This window comes from Taeniopygia guttata, chromosome 2, assembly GCF_048771995.1.
Source record: "Taeniopygia guttata chromosome 2, bTaeGut7.mat, whole genome shotgun sequence".
NCBI classification, from domain to species: Eukaryota; Metazoa; Chordata; class Aves; order Passeriformes; family Estrildidae; genus Taeniopygia; species Taeniopygia guttata.
The window spans coordinates 151,289,002-151,314,880 of NC_133026.1; the positions used below are offsets into that span (position 1 = coordinate 151,289,002).

General features: G+C 48.8%; 1 protein-coding gene across 5 annotated transcripts in view; it reads left to right on the plus strand.

Moving 5' to 3' along the window:
* The first annotated feature begins 641 nt into the window (after positions 1 to 641).
* CPSF1 (cleavage and polyadenylation specific factor 1) overlaps positions 642 to 25,879 on the plus strand; it is a 107,766-nt gene continuing 82,528 nt past the window's right edge. For 4 of the 5 annotated variants that reach the window (XM_072925107.1, XM_072925109.1, XM_072925108.1 and 1 more), the window contains exons 1-7: positions 642 to 735; positions 4,561 to 4,746; positions 7,497 to 7,524; positions 8,999 to 9,132; positions 15,229 to 15,309; positions 19,421 to 19,572; positions 19,651 to 19,797. In XM_072925107.1, coding sequence (XP_072781208.1) covers positions 4,603 to 4,746; positions 7,497 to 7,524; positions 8,999 to 9,132; positions 15,229 to 15,309; positions 19,421 to 19,572; positions 19,651 to 19,797 — 686 coding nt within the window. In that variant the 5' untranslated portion in view covers positions 642 to 735; positions 4,561 to 4,602. Of the gene's footprint in view, positions 736 to 4,560; positions 4,747 to 7,496; positions 7,525 to 8,998; positions 9,133 to 15,228; positions 15,310 to 19,420; positions 19,573 to 19,650; positions 19,798 to 21,013; positions 21,113 to 25,879 lie in introns of those variants that run through there. The other variant, XM_072925111.1, reaches the window with a different exon arrangement.

The window sequence follows — 25,879 nt, forward strand, 5'->3', positions numbered from 1 at the left end:
CCGAATTTCCCCAAATCCCCCCGAATTTCCCCCAAATTCCCCCGAATTTCCCCCAAATCCCCCCGAATTTCCCCAAATTCCCCCGAATTTCCCCAAATTTCCCGAATTTCCCCCAAATCCTCCGAATTTCCCCCAAATCCCCCCGAATTTCCCCCAAATCCCCCCGAATTTCCCCCAAATCCCCCAAATTTCCCCCAAATCCCCCGAATTTCCCCAAAACCCCCCGAATTTCCCCAAATCCCCCCGAATTTCCCCAAATCCCCCCGAATTTCCCCCAAATCCCCCCGAATTTCCACCAAATTCCCCGAATTTCCCCCAAATTCCCCCGAATTTCCCCCAAATCCCCCCGAATTTCCCCAAATTCCCCCGAATTTCCCCAAATTTCCCGAATTTCCCCCAAATCCTCCGAATTTCCCCCAAATCCCCCCGAATTTCCCCCAAATCGCCCCAAATTTTCCCCAAATCCCCTCGAATTTCCCCAAATCCCCCCGAATTTCCCCCGAATCCCCCGAATTTCCCCCAAATCCCCCCGAATTTCCCCCGAATCCCCCAAATCCCCCCGAATTTTCCCCAAATCCCCCCGAATTTCCCCCTGGAGGACCGCGCGTCTCTATGGTCGGTGCGGGAGCGGCCAGAGCGGCTCCAGGAGCGCCGCTCTGCGCCACTTCCGGCCCCACTTCCGGCATCTCGGTGGTGGCGGCGGTGGCGGGAGCGGGACGGGCCCGCGTGGGAGCGGTGAGGGAGAAGCGGCAATTCGGGGGGATTTTGGGGTTTTTTGGGGTGTTTGTGAGGGGTTTAAGGGGATTTTAGAGGGTGAGGGGGAGTGAAGGAGGAGATTTGAGGGGTATGGAGAGGAGATGGGGGAGTTGAAGGGTCCGAGGGGAGTTTTGGGGGTTCGTGAGGGGAAAATCCAGGGCGGGTGTGAGGGGTCTGAGGGGAAATTTGGGGGGTACGTGAGGAGAAAATGGGGGGGACTGAAGCAGGGAAATGAGGAGGGTCCTGTGAGGGGTCTGAGGGGAAATTTGGGGGTTCTGTGAGGGGAAATGGGGAGGGGCTGAGGGGGGAGGTTTGGGGGGGTCCTGTGAGGGGTCTGAGGGGAAATTTGGGGGGTCTGTGAGGGGAAAACCGGGGGGGTCCCATGGGGGGGGGGGTCTTGAAAGGTCTGAGGGGAGTTTTGGGGGATCCCTGAGGGGAAAACTGGGGGGAATGAGAGGGGAGGTTTGGGGGTACCTGTGAGGGGTCTGAGGGGAAATTTCGGGGTCCACGAGGGGAAAAAATGGGGAGAAATTTGGGGGGCACATTGAGAGTGTTGAGGGATCCATGGGGACGAGATTTGGGGTCTTTGAGGGGTCTGAGGGGAAATTTGGGGGGTCCGTGAGGGGAAAAAATGGGGGGGAATGTGGGGTGGGGTCCTTTGAGGGGCTCAGGGGGGTCTGAGGGGGAATTTGGGGGGACTGAGGGGGGAGGTTTGGGGGTACCTGTGAGGGGTCTGAGGGGAAATTTTGGGGTTCCGTGAGGGGAAAATGAGGGGGGATCTGAGGGGGGAGGTTTTGGGGGGATCTGAGGGGAAATTTGGGGGTCCATGAGGGGGAATTAGGGGGACTGAGGGGGGAGGTTTGGGGGGGTCCTGTGAAGGGTCTGAGGGGAAATTTGGGGGGTCCTTGATGGGGAATTAGGGGGGACTGAGAGGGGAGGTTTGGGGGGGTTCTGTGAGGGGTCTGAGGGGAAATTTGGGGGGTCCATGAGGGGAAAATAGGGGGGGAATGAAGGGGAGGTTTGAGGGGGAATTTGGGGGTTCCATGAGGGGAAAATGGGGAGAATGAGGGGGGAGGTTTGGGGGTCCTGTGAGGGGTCTGAGGGGGAATTTGGGGGGTCCTTGAGGGGGAATTAGGGGGGACTGAGGGGGGAGGTTTGGGGGGGCTGTGAGGGGCAAACGGGGGGGGTTTTGGGGGGATCTGAGGGGGAATTTGGGGGTTCCGTGAGGGGAAAATGGGGGGGACTGAGGGGGAAGGTTTGAGGGGATCTGGGGGTCCTTTGTGGGGCGTCCATGGGGAGGGGACTGTGGGGTTTGGGGTCCTGTGTTTCCCCACTTTTTGGGCTGATTGCTCCTTTTTTGAGGCAATTTTTTCCTTCTTTAGGTGCTTTCCTGCCTTTTCTTGAGTACTTGTTATAACTTTTTTTTTAGGCATAATTTCCTTATTTTTCCCCCCAATTTCTCCTTTCTTGATGCAAATTTTGTCTTTTTTAGTGATGATTCTCTTTCCCCCCCCCCCAATTTCTCCACTACTTCCCCTTTTTTCACCCTAATTTTCACTTTTTTTGTGATAATTCTTTCTTCCCCCCCCGATTTTCCCCTTTCCCCTTGATTTTCTCTCTTTTCCTCCCCAATTTCCCCCTTTTTCATCCTGATTTACCTTTTTAATGATAATTCCTTCTTTTTCACCCTGATTTTCCCTTTTCCCCCTGTTTTTCTCTTTTCCTCCCCAATTTCCCCTTTTGTCACCAAATCTCCTTTTTCCCCCAATTCTCCCCTTTTCACCTCAATTTCCCCGTTTCCCCTCCAATTTCCCCTTTTTTCATCCAATTTCCCCCTTTCCCCCAATTTTTCATTTTTTTAGTCTAATTTCCCTTTTCCACCCTGCAAATTCTCCCTTTTCCCTGGAAATTCTCCCTTTCCCCTCAAAATTCTCCCTTCTCTGCCCCAAATTCTCCCTTTTCCCCCCAAATTCTCCCTTTTTCCCTCCAATTTCTCCTTCCCCCCCGACTTTCCCTTTTTCACCTCCATTTTCTTGTTTTTCATCCCAATTTTCCCATTTTTAATGATGATTCTCTAATTTCCCCGATTTCCCCTTTTTTCCCCATGCTTCTCTTTTTCTCCCAATTTCCCCTTTTCCCCCCAACTTTCACTTCCCCCCCATTTTCCCTTTTTCTCCCCATTTCCCCCTTTTCACCCATTTTCTATTTTTTGCCCCCATTTTCTCTTCCCCCTCCATTTTCCCTTTTTCACTGATAATTCTTCCTTTTCCCCACCTTTCATTATTTCACCCCCATTTTCAGCACTAATTCCCTTTTTCCCCCCTAAATTTCCCTTTTTCAATGCTCATTCTTCTTTTCCCCCCCAAATTTCCATTTTTCACTGATAATTCTTCATTTTCCCCCCCAAATTTCCATTTTTCACTGACAATTCTTCATTTTCCCCCCCAAATTTCCATTTTTCACTGACAATCCTTCATTTCCCCCCCAAATTTCCATTTTTCACTGACAATTCTTCATTTTCCCCCCCAAATTTCCATTTTTCACTGACAATCCTTCCTTTCCCCCCCAATTTCCATTTTTCACTGACAATCCTTCATTTTTCCCCCCCAATTTCCATTTTTCACTGACAATCCTTCATTTTCCCCCCCTAAATTTCCATTTTTCACTGATAATTCTTCCTTTTCCCCCCGATTTTTCCTTTTTTCACTGATAATTCTTCTTTTCCCCCCTAAATTTCCATTTTTCACTGGTAATTCTTCCTTTTTCCCCCCACTTTTCCCCTTTTCCTCCACCTTTCATTATTTCACCCCCATTTTCAGCACTAATTCCCTTTTTCTCCCCCAAATTTCCCTTTTTCAATGCTAATTCTTCTTTTCCCCCCGAAATTTCTATTTCTCACTGATAATTCTTCTTTTTCCCTCTAAATTTCCATTTTTTACTGATAATTCTTCTTTTCCCCCCCACTTTTCCATTTTTTACTGATAATTCTTCTTTTTCCCCCTAAATTTCCATTTTTTACTGATAATTCTTCTTTTCCCCCCTAAATTTCCATTTTTCACTGATAAGTCTTCTTTTCCCCCCTAAATTTCCATTTTTCACTGATAATTCTTCTTTTCCCCCCTAAATTTCCCTTTTTCAATGCTAATTCTTCTTTTCCCCCCTAAATTTCCATTTTTCACTGATAAGTCTTCTTTTCCCCCCTAAATTTCCATTTTTCACTGATAATTCTTCTTTTCCCCCCTAAATTTCCCTTTTTCAATGCTAATTCTTCTTTTCCCCCCTAAATTTCCATTTTTCACTGATAAGTCTTCTTTTCCCCCCTAAATTTCCATTTTTCACTGATAATTCTTCTTTTCCCCCCTAAATTTCCATTTTTCACTGATAATTCTTCCTTTTCCCCCTGATTTTTCCTTTTTCACTGATAATTCTTCCTTTTTCCCCCTGATTTTCCCTTTTTCACTGATAATTCTTCCTTTCCCCCCTAAATTTCCATTTTTCACTGATAATTCTTCTTTTTCCCCCTGATTTTCCCTTTTTCACTGATAATTCTTCCTTTTTCCCCTGATTTTCCCTTTTTCACTGATAATTCTTCCTTTTCCCCCTGATTTTCCCTTTTCCTCCACCTTTCATTATTTCACCACCATTTTCACCCCCAATTTCCCTATTTTAGTTCTAATTCTTCCTTTTCCCCCACAATTTCCATTTTTCACTGCTAATCCTCCCTTTTCCCCCCCAAATTTCCCCTTTTTCCCCCCGCTGCCGATTTCCCCGTTTCTCAGCCGGATTTCTCCTGTCTCCCCGCAGGTGCCCCCGTGATTTTGGGGGATTTTGGGGGATTTTGGGGCCATGTACGCCGTGTACAAGCAGACCCACCCGCCCACGGGGCTGGAATTTTCCCTTTATTGCCATTTCTTCTCGGCGGCCGAGCGGAACCTGGTGGTGGCCGGCACCTCGCAGCTCTTCGTCTATCGCCTCAACCACGAGCCCGAGGTCAGCCCCAGAAATCAGCCCCCAAAAGTGATTCCCCCTAAAAAAAATCCCAAAAAACTCCTCTAAAATAACCCCCAAAAATCAGTCCCCAAAACTGATTTCCCCTAAAAAAAATACCAAAAAACTCCTCCAAAATAACCCCCAAAAATGATCCACCGAAAACTGATCCCCACAGAAAAAACCCCCAAAAAATTCCTCTAAAATAACCCCCAAAAATCATCTCTCGAAAAGTTCCTCCAAAATAACTGCCAAAAATCATCTCCCAGAAACTGATCCCACTGAAAAAACACCCAAAAAAATCTCTGCAAAATAACCCCCAAAAATGATCCCCGAAAAGCTGATCCACACAGAAAAAAAATCCCAAAAAATTCCTACAAAATAACCCTTAAAAAGGACCCCCCCAAAAAACTGATCCACACAGAAAAAAAATCCCAAAAAACTCCTCCAAAATAACCCCCAAAAATGATCCCCCCAAAAACTGATCCCCACAGAAAAAACCCCAAAAAAATTCCTCTAAAATAACCCCCAAAAATCATCTCTCGAAAACTTCCTCCAAAATAACCCCCAAAAATCATCTCCTAAAAACTGATCCCACTGAAAAAACACCCAAAAAACCCTGCAAAATAACCCCCAAAAATGATCCCCGAAAAGCTGATCCCCACAGAAAAAATAACCAAAATATTCCTCCAAAATAACCCCCAAAAAGGATCCCTCCCAAAACTGATCTCCACAGAAAAAACCCCAAAAAAATTCCTCTAAAATAACCCCCAAAAATGATCCCCCAAAAACTGATCCCCACCGAAAAAAAATAACAAAAAATTCCTCCAAAATAATCCCCAAAAATCAGCCCCCCAAAAGTGATTCCCCCTAAAAAAAAAACCCAAAAAACTCCTCCAAAATAACCCCCAAAAATCAGCCCCCAAAACTGATTTACCCTAAAAAAAACCCAAAAAAAACCCTCCAAAATAACCCCCAAAAATCAGCCCCCAAAAAGTGATTCCACAGAAAAAAAATACCAAAAAGCTCTTCCAAAATAACCCCCAAAAATGATCCCCCCAAACTGATTCCCCATAAAAAAATACCAAAAAATTCCTCTAAAATAACCACCAAAAATCAGCCCCCAAAAAGTGATCCCACAGAAAAAAAAATCCCAAAAAAATCATCCAAAATAACCCCCAAAATGATACCCCCAAAAACTGGTCCACACAAAAAAAATAACCAAAAAATTCCTCTAAAATAACCCCCAAAAATCAGCCCCCCAAAACTGATCCCCCATTAAAAAAAATACCAAGAAATTCCTCTAAAATAACCCCCAAAAGTGATCCCCCAAAACTGATCCCACAGAAAAAAAAATCCCAAAAAACTCCTCTAAAATAACCCCCAAAAATGATCCCCCGAAAGACTGATCCCACAGAAAAAAAATTCCAAGAAACTCCTGCAAAATAACCCACAAAAATCAGCCCCCCAAAACTGATTCCCCCTAAAAAAAATACCAAAAAATTCCTCTAAAATAACCCCCAAAAATCAGCCCCCCAAAAGTGATCCCCACTGAAAAAAAATCCCGAAAAACTCCAAAATAACCCCCAAAAATCAGCCCCCCAGAAGTGATTCCCCCTAAAAAAAACCCCATAAAACCCCTCCAAAATAACCCCCAAAAATGATCCCCAAAAACTGATCCACAAAGAAAAAAAATCCCGAAAAACTCCTCCAAAATAACCCCCAAAAATCAGCCCCCCAAAAGTGATTCCCCCTAAAAAAAAACCCAAAAAAAGCCTCCAAAATAACCCCCAAAAAGGATCCCCCCAAAACTGATCCACACAGAAAAAAAATCCCGAAAAACTCCAAAATAACCCCCAAAAATCAGCCCCCAAAACTGATCCCACAGAAAAAAACCCAAAAAAATTCCTCTAAAATAACCCCCAAAAACTGATCCCCCCAAAAAAAACCCAAAAACCTCCTCCAAAATAACCAAATCCAAAAATAATACCCCCAAAACTGATCCCACAGAAAAAAAACACCCAAAAAACTCCTCAAAAATAACCCCCAAAAATCAGTCCCCCAAAAGTGATTCCCCCTAAAAAAAAACCCCAAAAAACCCCCCAAAATAACCCCCAAAAATGATCCTTCAAAAACTAATCCCACAGAAAAAAAATCCCGAAAACCTCCAAAATAACCCCCAAAAATCAGCACCCAAAAAGTGATCCCACAGAAAAAAAAAATCCCAAAAAACTCCTACAAAATAACCCCCAAAAATGATCCCCCAAAAACTGATTCCCCCCCAAAAAAACCCTCAGAACAGCCCCCAAAACTGAGCCCCACCAGAAAAAAAACCACCCAAAAAAACCCTGAAAAATAACCCCCAAAAATGATCCCCCCAAAACCTGAGCCCCACAGAAAAACACCCAAAAAGCTCCTCAAAAATAACGCCCAAAAAGCTCAAAAATAACCCCCAAAACTGCCTCCCCTAATTGACCCCCCCCAGAAAAAAAAAACCAAAAAAAAATCCCAAAAATGATCCCCCCAAAAACTGACCATCCCAGGAAAAAAAACCCCAAAAAAACCTCACAAAATAACCCCCAAAAGTGAACTCCCAAAAAACAACCCACCAAAAAACTCTAATTTTACCTTTTTTCCCCCCAATTTCCCCATTTCCTCCCCCATTTCCCCCCAAATTTCCCCTTTTTTTCCCCTTTTTTCCCAAATCCCCAAATTTGGGGTAATTTTGGGGATTTCATCGTTTTCCCTCACAGGCTCCAGGAAAAGGAGACAGGAATGGGGGTGAGTGAGCTCCTTTTGGGGGGCTTTGGGAATTTTGGGGAGAGTTTGGGAATTTTGGGGGAAGTTTGGGAATTTTGGGGGTGTTCTGCAATTTCTGGGGTGATTCCCTCCTTTTTGGGGTGATTTCCTCTCTTTTTTGGGGTGATTTCCTCCTTTTTGGGGTGATTTCCTCTCTTTTTTGGGGTGATTCCCTCCTTTTTGGGGTGATTTCCTCCCTTTTTTGGGGTGATTCCCTCCTTTTTGGGGTGATTTCCTCTCTTTTTTGGGGTGATTCCCTCCTTTTTGGGGTGATTTCCTCCCTTTTTTGGGGTGATTCCCTCCTTTTTGGGGTGATTTCCTCTCTTTTTTGGGGTGATTCCCTCCTTTTTGGGGTGATTTCCTCCCTTTTTTGGGGTGATTCCCTCCTTTTTGGGGTGATTTCCTCTCTTTTTTGGGGTGATTTCCTCCCTTTTTTGGGGTGATTTCCTCCCTTTTGGGGTGATTTCCTCCCTTTTTTGGGGTGATTTCCTCTCTTTTTTGGGGTGATTCCCTCCTTTTTGGGGTGATTTCCTCCCTTTTTTGGGGTGATTCCCTCCTTTTTGGGGTGATTTCCTCTCTTTTTTGGGGTGATTTCCTCCCTTTTTTGGGGTGATTCCCTCCTTTTTGGGGTGATTTCCTCCCTTTTGGGGTGATTTCCTCCCATTCTTGGGGTGATTCTCCCCTGGTTTGAGGTGAATTCTTCCCCTTTTGAGGTGATTTTCCTCTTTTTTGGGTTGGTCCCATTTTTGGGGTAATTTTTTCCCTTTTTGGGGTGATTCACTCCCTTTTTTGGATGTTTTTGCTCTTTTTTGTCGTGATTTCCTCATTTTTTGGGATAATTGTCGCCTGTTTTTTGGGTGATTTCCTCCTATTTTTGAGGCGATTTCCTCCCATTTTGGGGTGATTTTTTCTTTTTTTGGATAATTCTCTCCTTTTTGGAGTGATTTTGTCTTTTTTTTTTTATAATTGTCTCCTGTTTTTGGGTGATTTCCTCCTATTTTTGAGGTGATTTCCTCCCATTTTTGGGGTGATTTTGTGTTTTTTTGGATAATTCTCTCCTTTTTGGAGTGATTTTGTCTTTTTTTTGGATAATTCTCTCCCTTTTGGGGTGATTTCCTCCCATTTTTGGATGGTTTTCCCCCTTTTTGTGACAATTTCCCCCATTCCCAAGCATTTTTTGGGGTCCTTACCTTATCCCTGGTACCCCAAATTTAGGAAAACCCCCAAAACTCACCCCTGATCTCCCCTTCCATGGGATTTCTACCCGATTTTGCTCAAAATTAACACTAAAAACATTTATTTGAATTAATTAAAAAAAAAAATCAACGAGAAAAAAAAAAAAAAACTCACAAAATCACCCCAATTTTTAAATTCTTCATTTTGGGGGGTACAAAACTTGGAGGAATCCCTAAAAATCCTCAAAAAAGTCCTAAAAAATCCCAATTTTTCTCCACAGAGGGCAAAGGGCAGCGGGAGAAGCTGGAGCTGGTGGCCTCGTTCTCGTTTTTTGGGAATGTCATGTCCATGGCCAGTGTCCAGCTGGCCGGAGCCAAGAGGGACGCGCTGCTCCTCAGCTTCAAGGATGCCAAGGTAGGGGGACAACCCAAAAAAAACCCCAAAAAAATCACAAAGAACCTCAAAAAAATCCAAAAGATCCTCAAAAAACCAAAAAAAATCACAAAAACCTCGGAAAATCAAAAAAAATCCCAAAAAATCTAAAAAAAACCCCAAAGAACCTCAGAAAACAACAATAAAATCCCAAAGAACCCCAGAAAAACCCAAAAAAATCACAAAGAATTTCAAAAAACCCCAAAAAATCCCAAAGAACCCAAAAAAACCCCAAAAAATCACAAAGAACCTCAAAAAAATCCAAAAGATCCTCAAAAAACCAAAAAAATCACAAAAACTTCGGAAAATCAAAAAAAAATCCCCAAAAATCTAAAAAAAAACCCACAAAGAACCTCAGAAAACATCAATAAAATCCCAAAGAACCCCAGAAAAACCCCAAAAAATCACAAAGAATTTAAAAAAACCCAAAAAAATCCCAAAGAACCCGCCAAAAAAACCCTCAAAAAATCACAAAGAACCTCAAAAAAACAAAAAAAAAACCCCCAGAATCTCAAAAAAAACCAACCCAAAAAGCCTAAAGAACCTCAAAAAAAACCCCAAAAATTCCACAGAACCCCAAAAAAAACCCCAAAAAAATCACAAAGATCCTCAAAAAACCCCAGAAAATTACAAAGAACCCCCCAAAAATCCAAAAGAGCCTCAAAAAACCCCCCAAAAATCACAAAGAACCTCAAAAAAATCCAAAAGGTCCTCAAAAAAACCAAAAAAAATCACAAAAACCTCGGAAAATCAAAAAAAATCCCAAAAAAATCTAAAAAAAACCCCCAAAGAACCTCAGAAAACAACAATAAAATCCCAAAGAACCCGAGAAAAACCCAAAAAAATCACAAAGAATTTCAAAAAACTAAAAAAATCCCAATGAATCCGCCAAAAAACCCTCAAAAAATCACAAAGAACCTCAAAAAACCCCAAAAAATTACAGAATCCCCCCCAAAAAAAACCAAAACCAAAATGCCTGAAGAACCTCAAAGAAAACCCAAAAAATTCCAAAGAACCCCCAAAAAACCCCAAAAAATCACAAAGATCCTCAAAAAAACCCAGAAAATTACAAAGAACCCCCCAAAAAATCCAAAAGAGCCTCAAAAAAACTCCAAAAATTACAAAGAACCTCAAAAAAATCCAAAAGATCCTCAAAAAAACAAAAAAAAAATCACAAAAACCTCGGAAAATCAAAAAAAATCCCCAAAAAATCTGAAAAAAAACCCCAAAGAACCTCAGAAAACAACAATAAAATCCCAAAGAACCCCAGAAAAACCAAAAAAAATCACAAAGAATTTCAAAAAACCAAAAAAATCCCAATGAACCCGCCAAAAAACCCAAAAAATCACAAAGAACCTCAAAAAAATCCAAAAGATCCTCAAAAAACCCAAAAAATTACAAAGAACCTTGGAAAATAAAAAAAAAAAACCCAAAAAAATCTAAAAAAAACCCCAAAGAACCTCAGAAAACAACAATAAAATCCCAAAGAACCCCAGAAAAAAACAAAAAAATCAAAAAGAATTTCAAAAAACCGAAAAAAATCCCAAAGAACCCAAAAAAACCCTCAAAAAATCACAAAGAACCTCAAAAAACCCCAAAAAATTACAGAATCCCAAAAAACTCAAAAAGCCTAAAGAACCTCAAAAAACAACCCCAAAAATTCCAAAGAACCCCAAAAAAACCCCAAAAAATCACAAAGATCCTCAAAAAAACCCAGAAAATTACAAAGAACCCCAAAAAAAATCCAAAAGAGCCTCAAAAAAACTCCAAAAATTACAAAGAACCTCAAAAAAATTCAAAAGATCCTAAAAAAACAAAAAAAATCACAAAAACCTCGGAAAATCAAAAAAAAATCCCCAAAAATCTAAAAAAAACCCCCAAAGAACCTCAGAAAACAACAATAAAATCCCAAAGAACCCGAGAAAAAACAAAAAAAAATCACAGAATTTCAAAAAACCAAAAAAATCCCAAAGAACCCGCCAAAAAAACCCCAAAAAATCACAAAGAACCTCAAAAAACCCCAAAAAATTACAGAATCCCCCCCAAAAAAAACCAAAACCAAAATGCCTGAAGAACCTCAAAGAAAACCCAAAAAATTCCAAAGAACCCCAAAAAAACCCCAAAAATTCACAAAGATCCTCAAAAAACCCCATAAAATTACAAAGAACCCCCCAAAAAGCCTCAAAAAAACCCCAAAAATTACAAAGAACCTCAAAAAAATCCAAAAGATCCTCAAAAACCCCCCATAAATCACAAATAACCTAAAAAAACTCCTAAAATCCCAATGAATCTAAAAAAAACCTCAAAGAATCCCAGAAAACCAGAAAAAAAACTCCAATGAACCTCAGAAAACCCAAAAAAAATCTCAAAGATGCCCAGAAAACCTACAAAAATCCCAAAGAATCCCAGAAAAAACCAAAAAAATCACAAAGAATTTCAAAAAACCAAAAAAATCCCAAAGAACCCCCCCCAAAAAAACCCAAAAAATCACAAAGAACCTCAAAAAACCAAAAAAAACACCCCAGAATCTCAAAAAAAAAAACCCAACCCAAAAAGCCTAAAGAACCTCAAAAAAACCCAAAAAATTCCAAAGAACCCCAAAAAACCCAAAAAAAATCACAAAGATCCTCAAAAAACCCCAGAAAATTACAAAGAACCCCCCAAAAATCCAAAAGAGCTTCAAAAAAACCCCCAAAATTACAAAGAACCTCAAAAAAATCCAAAAGATCCTCAAAAAAAACCCCAAAATCACAAATAACCTAAAAAAACTCCTAAAATCCCAATGAATCTAAAAAAAACCTCAAAGAATCCCAGAAAACTCCAAAAAATCACAAAGAATCTCAAAAAAACCCAGAAAAATCACAAAGAACCTCAAAAAACCCAAAGAACCTCAGAAAACCCACAAAATCCCAAAGAACCTCAGAAAACCCCAAAAATCACATAGAATCTAAAAAAAACCCAGAAAATCCTAAAAAATCACAGAAAACCCCAAAAAAATCCCAAAGAACCCCCAGAAAACCACAAAAAAATCCCAAAGAACCCCCAGAAAACCACAAAAAAAAGCAGAAAGAATCTCAAAAATCCCCAAAAATCCAAAAGAACCCCAGAAAATAAAAAAAAACCACAAAGAATCTCAAAAAAACCCAAAAAATCCCGAATAATCCCAGAAAACCACAGAAAAAACACAAAGAATCTCAAAAACCTCCCAAAAATCCCAAAGAATCTCAGAAAACCCCCAAAAAATCACATAGAATCTAAAAAAACCCCCAGAAAATCCTAAAAAATCACAGAAAAGCCCAAAAAATTCCCAAAGAATCCCCAGAAAACCACAAAAAAAAAGCACAAAGAATCTCAAAAATCCCCAAAAATCCAAAAGAACCCCAGAAAAAAAAAAAACCACAAAGAATCTCAAAAAAACCCAAAAAATCCTGAATAATCCCAGAAAACCACAGAAAAAACACAAAGAATCTCAAAAACCTCCCAAAAATCCCAAAGAATCTCAGAAAACCATAAAAAAATCACATAGAATCTAAAAAAACCCCCAGAAAATCCTAAAAAATCACATAAAACCCCCAAAAATCCCAAAGAACCCCCAGAAAACCACAAAAAAAAAATCATAAAGAATCTCAAAAATCCCCAAAAAATCCCGAATAATCCCAGAAAACCACAGAAAAAACAGAAAAAAATCTCAAAAAATCCCAAAAAAACCCCAAAATCTGAAAGAATCCCATAAAACCCCCCAAAAAAACATAAAATCCCTAGGAAGCCCAGAAAACCCCCAAAAAATACCAAAGAACCTCAAAAAAGACTTCAAAAAAGATCCCTAAAAGTTAAAAAAAGACCCCATTAGGGATTTTGGGGTGCTCCTGATCGTTTTGGGGTGCTGGGGCTCAATTTTGGGGTGCCATTGCAGATTTTGGGGTGCTGGGGCTCAATTTTGGGGTGCTGGGACTCAATTTTGGGGTGCCATTACAGATTTTGGGGTGCAATTAAAGATTTTGGGGTGCAATTAGAGATTTTGGGGTGCCATTGCAGATTTTGGGGTGCTGGGGCTCAATTTTGGGGTGCTGGGACTCAATTTTGGGGTGCCATTACAGATTTTGGGGTGCAATTAAAGATTTTGGGGTGCAATTAGAGATTTTGGGGTGCCATTGCAGATTTTGGGGTGCTGGGACTCAATTTTGGGGTGCAATTAAAGATTTTGGGGTGCAATTAAAGATTTTGAGGTACCATTGCAGATTTTGGGGGTGCCATTACAGATTTTGGGGTGCTGTTGATAATTTTAAGGTGCTGTGGATGATTTTGGGGTGCTGTGGATGATTTTGGGGTGCCCTAACCCGTTTTTGGGGTGCTGTTCCCGCAGCTCTCGGTGGTGGAGTACGACCCCGTTTTGGGGTGATTTGACTCAATTTTGGGGTGCCATTACAGATTTTGGAGTATCATTTCAGATTTTGGGGTGCTGTTGATAATTTTGGGGCGCTGTGGATGATTTTGGGGTGCCCTGACCCGTTTTTGGGGTGCTGTTCCCGCAGCTCTCGGTGGCGGAGTACGACCCCGTTTTGGGGTGCTGGGACTCAATTTTGGGGTGCCATTGCAGATTTTGGGGTGCTGTTGATAGCTTTAAGGTGCCATAACAGATTTTGGGGTGCTGTGGATGATTTTGGGGTGCCCTAACCCATTTTTGGGGTGCTGTTCCCGCAGCTCTCGGTGGTGGAGTACGACCCCGTTTTGGGGTGATGTGACTCAATTTTGGGGTGCAATTACAGATTTTGGGGTGCTTTAGATGATTTTGGGGTGCCATTACAGATTTTGGGGTGCTGTTGATAATTTTAAAGTGCTAAAGATGATTTTGGGGTGCTGTGGATGATTTTGGGGTTCCCTAACCCATTTTTGGGGTGCTGTTCCCGCAGCTCTCGGTGGAGGAGTACGACCCCATTTTGGGGTGATGTGACTCAATTTTGGGGTGCCATTACAGATTTTGGGGTGCCATTAAAGATTTTGGGGGTGCCATTACAGATTTTGGGGTGCCATTGCAGATTTTGGGGTGCCATTACAGATTTTGGGGTGCCATTAAAGATTTTGGGGTGCAATTAAAGATTTTGGGGTGCCATTAAAGATTTTGGGGTGCCATTACAGATTTTGGGGTGCCATTACAGATTATGGGGTGCAATTAAAGATTTTGGGGTGCAATTAAAGATTTTGGGGTGCCATTACAGATTTTGGGGTGCAATTAAAGATTTTGGGGTGCAATTAAAGATTTTGGGGTGCCATTACAGATTTTGGGGTGCTGTTGATAGTTTTAAGGTGCAATTATAGATTTTGGGGTGCTGTGGATGATTTTGGGGTGCCCTGACCCGTTTTTGGGGTGCTGTTCCTGCAGCTCTCGGTGGTGGAGTACGACCCCGTTTTGGGGTGCTGGGACTCAATTTTGGGGTGCAATTACAGATTTTGGGGTGCTGTTGATAGCTTTAAGGTGCCATTAAAGATTTTGGGGTGCCATTACAGATTTTGGGGTGCAATTAAAGATTTTGGGGTGCCATTGCAGATTTTGGGGTGCCATTACAGATTTTAGGGTGCCATTTCAGATTTTGGGGTGCCATTACAGATTTTGGGGTGCAATTAAAGATTTTGGGGTGCCATTACAGATTTTGGGGTGCCATTACAGATTTTGGGGTGCAATTACAGATTTTGGGGTGCAATTAGAGATTTTGGGGTGCCATTACAGATTTTGGGGTGCAATTACAGATTTTGGGGTGCAATTAGAGATTTTGGGGTGCCATTGCAGATTTTGGGGTGCTGTTGATCGCTTTAAGGTGCCATTACAGATTTTGGGGTGCTGTTGATGATTTTGGGGTTCCCTAACCCGTTTTTGGGGTGCTGTTCCCGCAGCTCTCGGTGGTGGAGTACGACCCCGTTTTGGGGTGCTGGGACTCAATTTTGGGGTGCCATTGCAGATTTTGGGGTGCTGTAGATAGCTTTAAGGTGCAATTACAGATTTTGGGGTGCCATTACAGATTTTGGGGTGCTGTGGATGATTTTGGGGCTCCCTGACCCGTTTTTGGGGTGCTGTTCCCTCAGCTCTCGGTGGTGGAGTACGACCCCGGCACCCACGACCTCAAGACTCTGTCCCTGCACTACTTCGAGGAGCCGGAGCTGCGGGTGGGGCTGAACCCCAAATCCCCTCATCCCCCCAAATCCCACTCCCCAAATCCCCTCATCCCCCCAAATCCCACCCCCCAAATCCCCTCATCCCCCCAAATTCCCTCATTCCCAAAATCCCCTCATCCCCCCCAAATCCCACACCCCAAATTCCCTCATCCCCCCAGATTTTGGGGTTCCCCAAATCCCAGAACCCCAAATTCCCTCATTCCCCCAAATCCCACCCCCCAAATTTCCTCATCCCCCCCAAATTCCCTCATCCCCCCTTCATCTCCCAAATCCCACTCCCCAAATCCCCTCATCCCCCAAATCCCACACCCCAAATTCCCTCATCCCCCAAATCCCACCCCCCAAATTCCTTCATCTCCCAAATCCCACACCCCAAATTCCCTCATCCCCCCCAAATTCCCTCATCCCCCCCCAAATTCCTTCATCTCCCAAAGCCCACACCCCAAATTCCCTCATTCTCCCAAATCCCTCATCCCCCCAAATTCCCTCATCCCCCAAATCCCACCCCCCAAATTCCTTCATCTCCCAAATCCCACACCCCAAATTCCCTCATCCCCCCCAAATCCCACCCCCCAAATCCCCTCATCCCCCCCAAATCCCACACCCCAAATTCCCTCATTCCCCCCTCGATTTTGGGGTTCCCCAAACGCCACAACACCAAATTACCTCATTTCCCCCCAGATTTTGGGGTTCCCCCAATCCCACACCCCGAATTCCCTCATCACCCCAAATTCCCTTATCCCCCCAAATTTCCTCATTCCCCCCAAATTCCCTCATCCCCCCAAATTCCTTCATCTCCCAAAGCCCACACCCCAAATTCTCTCATCCCCCCAAATCCCTCATCCCCCCAAATTCCTCATCCCGCCCCCCAAATTCCTCATCCCCCAAATTCCCTCATCTCCCCGATTTTGGGGTTCCCCAGATCCCCAAATTTCTTCATTCCCCCCAGATTTTGGGGTTCCAGAGCCACCCCAAACCCCCCAAATTCCCATTTTTCCAGGACGGCTTCATGCACACGGGGCTGTGGGATGGATTTTGGGGTTTTTCCAGATCCCAAACCCCCCAAATTCCCATTTTTCCAGGACTGCTTCGTGCAGAACGTGCACACGGGGCTGTGGGATGGATTTTGGGGTTTTTCCAGATCCCAGATTTACCCCAAATTCCCATTTTTCCAGGACGGCTTCGTGCAGAACGTGCACACGGGGCTGTGGGATGGATTTTGGGGTTCCAGAGCCACCCCAAACCCCCCAAATTCCCATTTTTAAGGACGGCTTCGTGCAGAACATGCACATGAGAGCTGTGGGATGGGTTTTGGGGTTTCTCCACATCCCAGATTTACCCCAAATTCCCATTTTTCCAGGACGGCTTCATGCAGAACGTGCACACGGGGCTGTGGGATGGATTTTGGGGTTTTTCCAGATCCCAAACCCCCCAAATTCCCATTTTCCAGGACGGCTTCATGTACTGAGAGCTTTGGGATGGATTTTGGGGTTCCAGAGCCACCCCAAACCCCCCAAATTCCCATTTTTCCAGGACGGCTTCGTGCTCATGGGGCTGTGGGATGGATTTTGGGGTTTTTCCATATCCAAAACCCCCCAAATTCCCATTTTCCAGGACGGCTTTGTGCAGAACGTGCACACGGGGCTGTGGGGTCACTCTGGGATGGATTTTGGGGTTTTTCCAGATCCCAGATTTACCCCAAATTCCCATTTTCCCGGACAGCTTCGTGCACATGGGGCTGTGGGATGGATTTTGGGGTTTTTCCAGATCCCAAACACCCCAAATTCCCATTTTTTCAGGACGGCTTCGTGCAGAACGTGCACACGGGGCTGTGGGATGGATTTTGGGGTTCCAGAGCCACCCCAAACCCCCCAAATTCCCGTTTTCCAGGACAGCTTCATGCACACGGGGCTGTGGGATGGGTTTTGGGGTTTTTCCAGATCCCAAACCCCCCAAATTCCCATTTTTCCAGGACGGCTTCGTGCAGAACGTGCACACGCCCCGTGTGCTGCTGTGGGGTCACTCTGGGATGGATTTTGGGGTTCCAGAGCCGCCCCAAACACCCCGAATTCCCATTTTTCCAGGACGGCTTCGTGCACAGAGAGCTTTGGGATGGATTTTGGGGTTCCAGAGCCACCCCAAACCCCCCCAAATTCCCATTTTTCCAGGACGGCTTCATGCACACAGGGCTGTGGGATGGATTTTGGGGTTCCAGAGCCACCCCAAACCCCCCAAATTCCCATTTTTAAGACGGCATTGTGGACAGAGAGCTTTGGGATGGGTTTTGGGGTTCCAGAGCCGCCCCAAACCCCCCAAATTCCCATTTTTCCAGGACGGCTTCGTGCAGAACATGCACACGCTGTGCATGCGGGTGTGGGGTCACTCTGGGATGGATTTTGGGGTTCCAGAGCCACCCCAAACCCCCCAAATTCCCATTTTTCAGGACGGCTTTGTGCAGAACGTGCACACGGGGCTGTGGGATGGATTTTGGGGTTCCAGAGCCACCCCAAACACCCCAAATTCCCATTTTCCAGGGCAGCTTCATGCACATGGGGCTGTGGGATGGATTTTGGGGTTCCAGAGCCATCCCAAACCCCCCAAATTCCCCTTTTCCAGGACGGCTTCGTGCACAGAGAGCTTTGGGATGGATTTTGGGGTTCCAGAGCCACCCCAAACCCCCCAAATTCCCATTTTTCCAGGACGGCTTCGTGCAGAACGTGCACATGGGGCTGTGGGATGGGTTTTGGGGTTTTTCCAGATCCAAAACCCCCCAAATTCCCATTTTTCCAGGACGGCTTCGTGCAGAACGTGCACACGCCCCGCGTGCTGGTGTGGGGTCACTCTGGGGTGGATTTTGGGGTTTTTCCAGATCTCAAACCCCCCAAATTCCCATTTTTCCAGGATGGCTTCATGCACACAGGGCTGTGGGATGGATTTTGGGGTTTTTCCAGATCCCAAACACCCCAAATTCCCATTTTCCAGGACGGCTTCGTGCAGAACATGCACACGGGGCTGTGCGATGGATTTTGGGGTTTTCCCAGATCCCAAACCCCCCAAATTCCCATTTTTCCAGGACGGCTTCGTGCAGATCGTGCACACGCCCCGTGTGCTGGTGTGTGGTCACTCTGGGATGGATTTTGGGGTTCCAGAGCCACCCCAAACCCCCAAAATTCCCATTTTTAAGACGGATTTGTGCACAGAGAGCTTTGGGATGGATTTTGGGGTTCCAGAGCCGCCCCAAACCCCCCAAATTCCCATTTTTCCAGGACGGCTTCATGCACACGGGGCTGTGGGATGGATTCTGGGGTTCCAGAGCCACCCCAAACCCCCCAAATTCCCATTTTTAAGATGGCATTGTGGAGAGAGAGCTTTGGGATGGATTTTGGGGTTCCAGAACCACTGAAAACCCCCCAAATTCCCATTTTTAAGACGGCATTGTGGAGAGAGAGCTTTGGGATGGATTTTGGGGTTCCAGAGCCGCCCCAAACACCCCAAATTCCCATTTTTCAGGACGGCTTCGTGCATACAGAGCTGTGGGATGGATTTTGGGGGTTTTTACATATCCCAAACCCCCCAAATTCCCATTTTTCCAGGACAGCTTCGTGCAGATCGTGCACACGGGGCTGTGGGATGGATTTTGGGGTTCCAGAGCCACCCCAAACCCCCCAAATTCCCATTTTCCAGGACGCCTTTGTGCACAGAGAGCTTTGGGATGGATTTTGGGGTTCCAGAGCCACCCCAAACCCCCCAAATTCCCATTTTTAAGACAGCTTTGTGCACTGAGAGCTTTGGGATGGATTTTGGGGTTCCAGAGCCACCCCAAAGCCCCCAAATTCCCATTTTTAAGATGGCATTGTGGAGAGAGAGCTTTGGGATAGATTTTGGGGTTCCAGAGCCACCCCAAACCCCCCAAATTCCCATTTTCCTGGACAGCTTTGTGCATACAGAGCTGTGGGATGGATTTTGGGGTTTTCCCAGATCCCAAACACCCCATAATTTCATTTTTTCCAGGACGGCTTCGTGCAGAACGTGCACACGGGGCTGTGGGATGGATTTTGGGGTTCCAGAGCCACCCCAAACCCCCCAAATTCCCATTTTTCAGGACGGCTTCGTGCAGAACGTGCACACGCCCCGCGTGCGCGTGGACCCCGACGGGCGCTGCGCGGTGATGCTGATCTACGGCACGCGCCTGGTGGTGCTGCCCTTCCGCCGCGACTCGCTGGCCGACGAGCACGAGGGGCTGGTGGGAGAGGGGTGAGAGACCCCCTGAACCCCCCCAGGGCTCCCCAAAACCGGGGCAGCCCCCCTGAACACCCCCTGCCATCCCCACAGGCAGAAGTCGAGTTTCCTGCCCAGCTACATCATCGACGTGCGGGAGCTGGACGAGAAACTGCTCAACATCATCGACATGCAATTCCTGCATGGCTACTACGAGCCCACCCTGCTGATCCTCTTCGAGCCCAACCAGACCTGGCCCGGGTCAGTTTTGGGGTTTGGGGAGAATTTGGGGCAGTTTTGGGGGGTTTTGGGGGGGTTTCAGGGGGTTTTGGGGTCTCGGGAGGGTCCCAGCCCATGCAGTTCCTGCACGGCTACTACGAGCCCACCCTGCTGATCCTCTTCGAGCCCAACCAGACCTGGCCCGGGTCAGTTTTGGGGTTTGGGGAGAATTTGGGGCAGTTTTGGGGGGTTTTGGGGGGGTTTCAGGGGGTTTTGGGGTCTCGGGAGGGTCCCAGCCCATGCAGTTCCTGCACGGCTACTACGAGCCCACCCTGCTGATCCTCTTCGAGCCCAACCAGACCTGGCCCGGGTCAGTTTTGGGGTTTGGGGGGGTTTCAGGGGGTTTTAGGGGGTTTCAGGAGGTTTTGGGGGTGATTCAGGGGGTTTTGGGGGTGATTCAGGAGGTTTTGGGGGGGTTTCAGGGGGTTTTGGGGGTGATTCAGGAGGTTTTGGGGGTGATTCAGGAGGTTTTGGGGTGATTCAGGGGGTTTTGGGGGTGATTCAGGAGGTTTTGGGGGGGTTTCAGGGGGTTTTGGGGGTGTTTCAGGGGGTTTTGGGGGTGATTCAGGAGGTTTTGGGGGTGATTCAGGGGGTTTTGGGGGTAATTCAGGGGGTTTTGGGGGTAATTCAGGGGGTTTTGGGGTCTCAGGAGGGGTCCCAGCCCATGCAGTTCCTGCATGGCTACTACGAGCCCACCCTGCTGATCCTCTTCAAGCCCAACCAGACCTGGCCCGGGTCAGTTTTGGGGTTTGGGGGGGTTTCAGGGGGTTTTGGGGGTGATTCAGGAGGTTTTGGGGGTGATTCAGGGGGTTTTGGGTGTGATTCAGGAGGTTTTGGGGGTGATTCAGGAGGTTTTGGGGGTGATTCAGGGGGTTTTGGGGGTGATTCAGGAGGTTTTGGTGGGGGATTCAGGTGGTTTTAGGGGGTTTCAGGGGGTTTTGGGGGGTGATTCGGGGGGTTTTGGGGGTGATTCAGGGGGTTTTGGGGTCTCAGGAGGGGTCCCAGCCCGTGCAGTTCCTGCATGGCTACTACGAGCCCACGCTGCTGATCCTCTTTGAGCCCAACCAGACCTGGCCCGGGTCAGTTTTGGGGTTTTTGGGGGGTTTCAGGGGGTTTTGGGGGGGTTTCAGGGGGTTTTGGGTGTGATTCAGGAGGTTTTGGGGGTGATTCGGAGGGTTTTGGGGGGGTTTCAGGGGGTTTTGGGGTCTCAGGAGGGGTCCCAGCCCATGCAGTTCCTGCATGGCTCCTACGAGCCCACCCTGCTGATCCTCTTCGAGCCCAACCAGACCTGGCCCGGGTCAGTTTTGGGGTCCCAGGAGGGGATTTGGGGGTTTTTGGGGGTGATTGAGGTTTTTTTTTGGGGGGGATTCAGGTGGTTTTGGGGGGTTTTCAGGAGTTTTGGGGGTCCCAAACCCTGCAGTTCCCCCATGGACCCCCCAGTCCCACGCTGCTCCTCCCTCAGCCCACCCAGACCTGGCCCGGATCAGTTTTGGGGTCCCAGGAGGAGATTTGGGGGGTTTGGGGGAATTTCAGGAGGTTTTGGGGTGTAAATGGGGAGTTTTGAGGTCCCATCCCCTGCAGCTCCCCCATGGACCCCCAATCCCACCCTGCTCCTCCCTCAGCCCACCCAGAGCTGGCCCGGGTCAGTTTTGGGGTTTTGGGGCCGTTTCAGGGAATTTGGGGGATTTTAGAGCCTTTAGGAGCTCAGAGGAGTTTTGGGGTCACAGGGGGCACTGGAAGGTCCCAGTGCAGGGGGACAGTGCCCAGTGTGGGGTGACACTGGGGACACAGGGACGGGGTCAGTGCCAGTTTGGGGTGACACTGGGGACACAGGGACAGGGTCAGTGCCAGTTTGGGGTCACAGTGACACTGGGGACACAGGGACGGGGTCAGTGCCAGTTTGGGGTCACAGTGACACAGGGACGGGGTCAGTGCCAGTTTGGGGTCACAGTGACACAGGGACGGGGTCAGTGCCAGTTTGGGGTGACACTGGGGACACTGGGACGGGGTCAGTGCCAGTTTGGGGTCACAGTGACACAGGGACGGGGTCAGTGCCAGTTTGGGGTCACAGTGACACAGGGACGGGGTCAGTGCCAGTTTGGGGTCACAGTGACACAGGGACGGGGTCAGTGCCAGTTTGGGGTGACACTGGGGACACAGGGACGGGGTCAGTGCCAGTTTGGGGTCACAGTGACACAGGGGACACAGGGACGGGGTCAGTGCCAGTTTGGGGTGACACTGGGGACACAGGGACGGGGTCAGTGCCAGTTTGGGGTGACACTGGGGACACAGGGACGGGGTCAGTGCCAGTTTGGGGTCACAGTGACACTGGGACGGGGTCAGTGCCAGTTTGGGGTCACAGTGACACAGGGACGGGGTCAGTGCCAGTTTGGGGTGACACTGGGGACACAGGGACGGGGTCAGTGCCAGTTTGGGGTGACACTGGGGACACAGGGACGGGGTCAGTGCCAGTTTGGGGTCACAGTGACACTGGGGACACAGGGACGGGGTCAGTGCCAGTTTGGGGTCACAGTGACACTGGGGACACAGGGACGGGGTCAGTGCCAGTTTGGGGTCACAGTGACACAGGGACGGGGTCAGTGCCAGTTTGGGGTCACAGTGACACTGGGACGGGGTCAGTGCCAGTTTGGGGTGACACTGGGGACACAGGGACGGGGTCAGTGCCAGTTTGGGGTCACAGTGACACAGGGACGGGGTCAGTGCCAGTTTGGGGTGACACTGGGGACACAGGGACGGGGTCAGTGCCAGTTTGGGGTCACAGTGACACAGGGACGGGGTCAGTGCCAGTTTGGGGTGACACTGGGGACACAGGGACGGGGTCAGTGCCAGTTTGGGGTGACACTGGGGACACAGGGACGGGGTCAGTGCCAGTTTGGGGTCACAGTGACACTGGGGACACAGGGACGGGGTCAGTGCCAGTTTGGGGTGACACTGGGGACACAGGGACGGGGTCAGTGCCAGTTTGGGGTCACAGTGACACAGGGACGGGGTCAGTGCCAGTTTGGGGTCACAGTGACACAGGGACAGGGTCAGTGCCAGTTTGGGGTCACAGTGACACTGGGGACACAGGGACGGGGTCAGTGCCAGTTTGGGGTGACACTGGGGACACAGGGACGGGGTCAGTGCCAGTTTGGGGTCACAGTGACACAGGGACGGGGTCAGTGCCAGTTTGGGGTCACAGTGACACTGGGGACACAGGGACGGGGTCAGTGCCAGTTTGGGGTCACAGTGACACAGGGACGGGGTCAGTGCCAGTTTGGGGTCACAGTGACACTGGGGACACAGGGACGGGGTCAGTGCCAGTTTGGGGTCACAGTGACACTGGGGACACAGGGACAGGGTCAGTGCCAGTTTGGGGTCACAGTGACACAGGGACGGGGTCAGTGCCAGTTTGGGGTCACAGTGACACAGGGACGGGGTCAGTGCCAGTTTGGGGTCACAGTGACACAGGGACGGGGTCAGTGCCAGTTTGGGGTCACAGTGACACTGGGGACACAGGGACGGGGTCAGTGCCAGTTTGGGGTCACAGTGACACTGGGGACACAGGGACGGGGTCAGTGCCAGTTTGGGGTGACACTGGGGACACAGGGACGGGGTCAGTGCCAGTTTGGGGTGACAGTGACACAGGGGACACAGGGACGGGGTCAGTGCCAGTTTGGGGTCACAGTGACACTGGGGACACAGGGACGGGGTCAGTGCCAGTTTGGGGTCACAGTGACACAGGGACGGGGTCAGTGCCAGTTTGGGGTCACAGTGACACTGGGGACACAGGGACGGGGTCAGTGCCAGTTTGGGGTCACAGTGACACTGGGGACACAGGGACAGGGTCAGTGCCAGTTTGGGGTCACAGTGACACAGGGACGGGGTCAGTGCCAGTTTGGGGTCACAGTGACACTGGGGACACAGGGACGGGGTCAGTGCCAGTTTGGGGTGACACTGGGGACACAGGGACGGGGTCAGTGCCAGTTTGGGGTCACAGTGACACAGGGACGGGGTCAGTGCCAGTTTGGGGTCACAGTGACACAGGGACGGGGTCAGTGCCAGTTTGGGGTGACACTGGGGACACAGGGACGGGGTCAGTGCCAGTTTGGGGTGACACTGGGGACACAGGGACGGGGTCAGTGCAAGTTTGGGGTCACAGTGACACAGGGACGGGGTCAGTGCCAGTTTGGGGTGACACTGGGGACACAGGGACGGGGTCAGTGCCAGTTTGGGGTCACAGTGACACAGGGACGGGGTCAGTGCCAGTTTGGGGTGACAGTGACACAGGGACGGGGTCAGTGCCAGTTTGGGGTGACACTGGGGACACAGGGACGGGGTCAGTGCCAGTTTGGGGTCACAGTGACACAGGGACAGGGTCAGTGCCAGTTTGGGGTCACAGTGACACAGGGACGGGGTCAGTGCCAGTTTGGGGTGACACTGGGGACACAGGGACAGGGTCAGTGCCAGTTTGGGGTCACAGTGACACAGGGACGGGGTCAGTGCCAGTTTGGGGTCACAGTGACACTGGGGACACAGGGACGGGGTCAGTGCCAGTTTGGGGTGACACTGGGGACACAGGGACGGGGTCAGTGCCAGTTTGGGGTCACAGTGACACAGGGACGGGGTCAGTGCCAGTTTGGGGTGACACTGGGGACACAGGGACAGGGTCAGTGCCAGTTTGGGGTCACAGTGACACAGGGACGGGGTCAGTGCCAGTTTGGGGTCACAGTGACACAGGGACGGGGTCAGTGCCAGTTTGGGGTCACAGTGACACTGGGGACACAGGGACGGGGTCAGTGCCAGTTTGGGGTCACAGTGACACTGGGGACACAGGGACGGGGTCAGTGCCAGTTTGGGGTCACAGTGACACAGGGACGGGGTCAGTGCCAGTTTGGGGTCACAGTGACACAGGGACGGGGTCAGTGCCAGTTTGGGGTCACAGTGACACAGGGACGGGGTCAGTGCCAGTTTGGGGTCACAGTGACACTGGGGACACAGGGACGGGGTCAGTGCCAGTTTGGGGTCACAGTGACACAGGGACGGGGTCAGTGCCAGTTTGGGGTCACAGTGACACAGGGACAGGGTCAGTGCCAGTTTGGGGTGACACTGGGGACACAGGGACAGGGTCAGTGCCAGTTTGGGGTCACAGTGACACTGGGGACACAGGGACGGGGTCAGTGCCAGTTTGGGGTGACAGTGACACTGGGGACACAGGGACGGGGTCAGTGCCAGTTTGGGGTCACAGTGACACAGGGACGGGGTCAGTGCCAGTTTGGGGTCACAGTGACACAGGGACGGGGTCAGTGCCAGTTTGGGGTCACAGTGACACAGGGACGGGGTCAGTGCCAGTTTGGGGTGACACTGGGGACACAGGGACGGGGTCAGTGCCAGTTTGGGGTCACAGTGACACAGGGACAGGGTCAGTGCCAGTTTGGGGTGACACTGGGGACACAGGGACGGGGTCAGTGCCAGTTTGGGGTCACAGTGACACAGGGACGGGGTCAGTGCCAGTTTGGGGTCACAGTGACACAGGGACGGGGTCAGTGCCAGTTTGGGGTCACAGTGACACAGGGACGGGGTCAGTGCCAGTTTGGGGTCACAGTGACACAGGGACGGGGTCAGTGCCAGTTTGGGGTCACAGTGACACAGGGACGGGGTCAGTGCCAGTTTGGGGTCACAGTGACACAGGGACGGGGTCAGTGTCAGTTTGGGGTCACAGTGACACAGGGACGGGGTCAGTGCCAGTTTGGGGTCACAGTGACACAGGGACGGGGTCAGTGTCAGTTTGGGGTCACAGTGACACAGGGACGGGGTCAGTGCCAGTTTGGGGTGACACTGGGGACACAGGGACGGGATCAGTGCCAGTTTGGGGTCACAGTGACACAGGGACGGGGTCAGTGCCAGTTTGGGGTCACAGTGACACAGGGACAGGGTCAGTGCCAGTTTGGGGTGACACTGGGGACACAGGGACGGGGTCAGTGCCAGTTTGGGGTCACAGTGACACAGGGACGGGGTCAGTGCCAGTTTGGGGTGACACTGGGGACGGGGTCAGTGCCAGTTT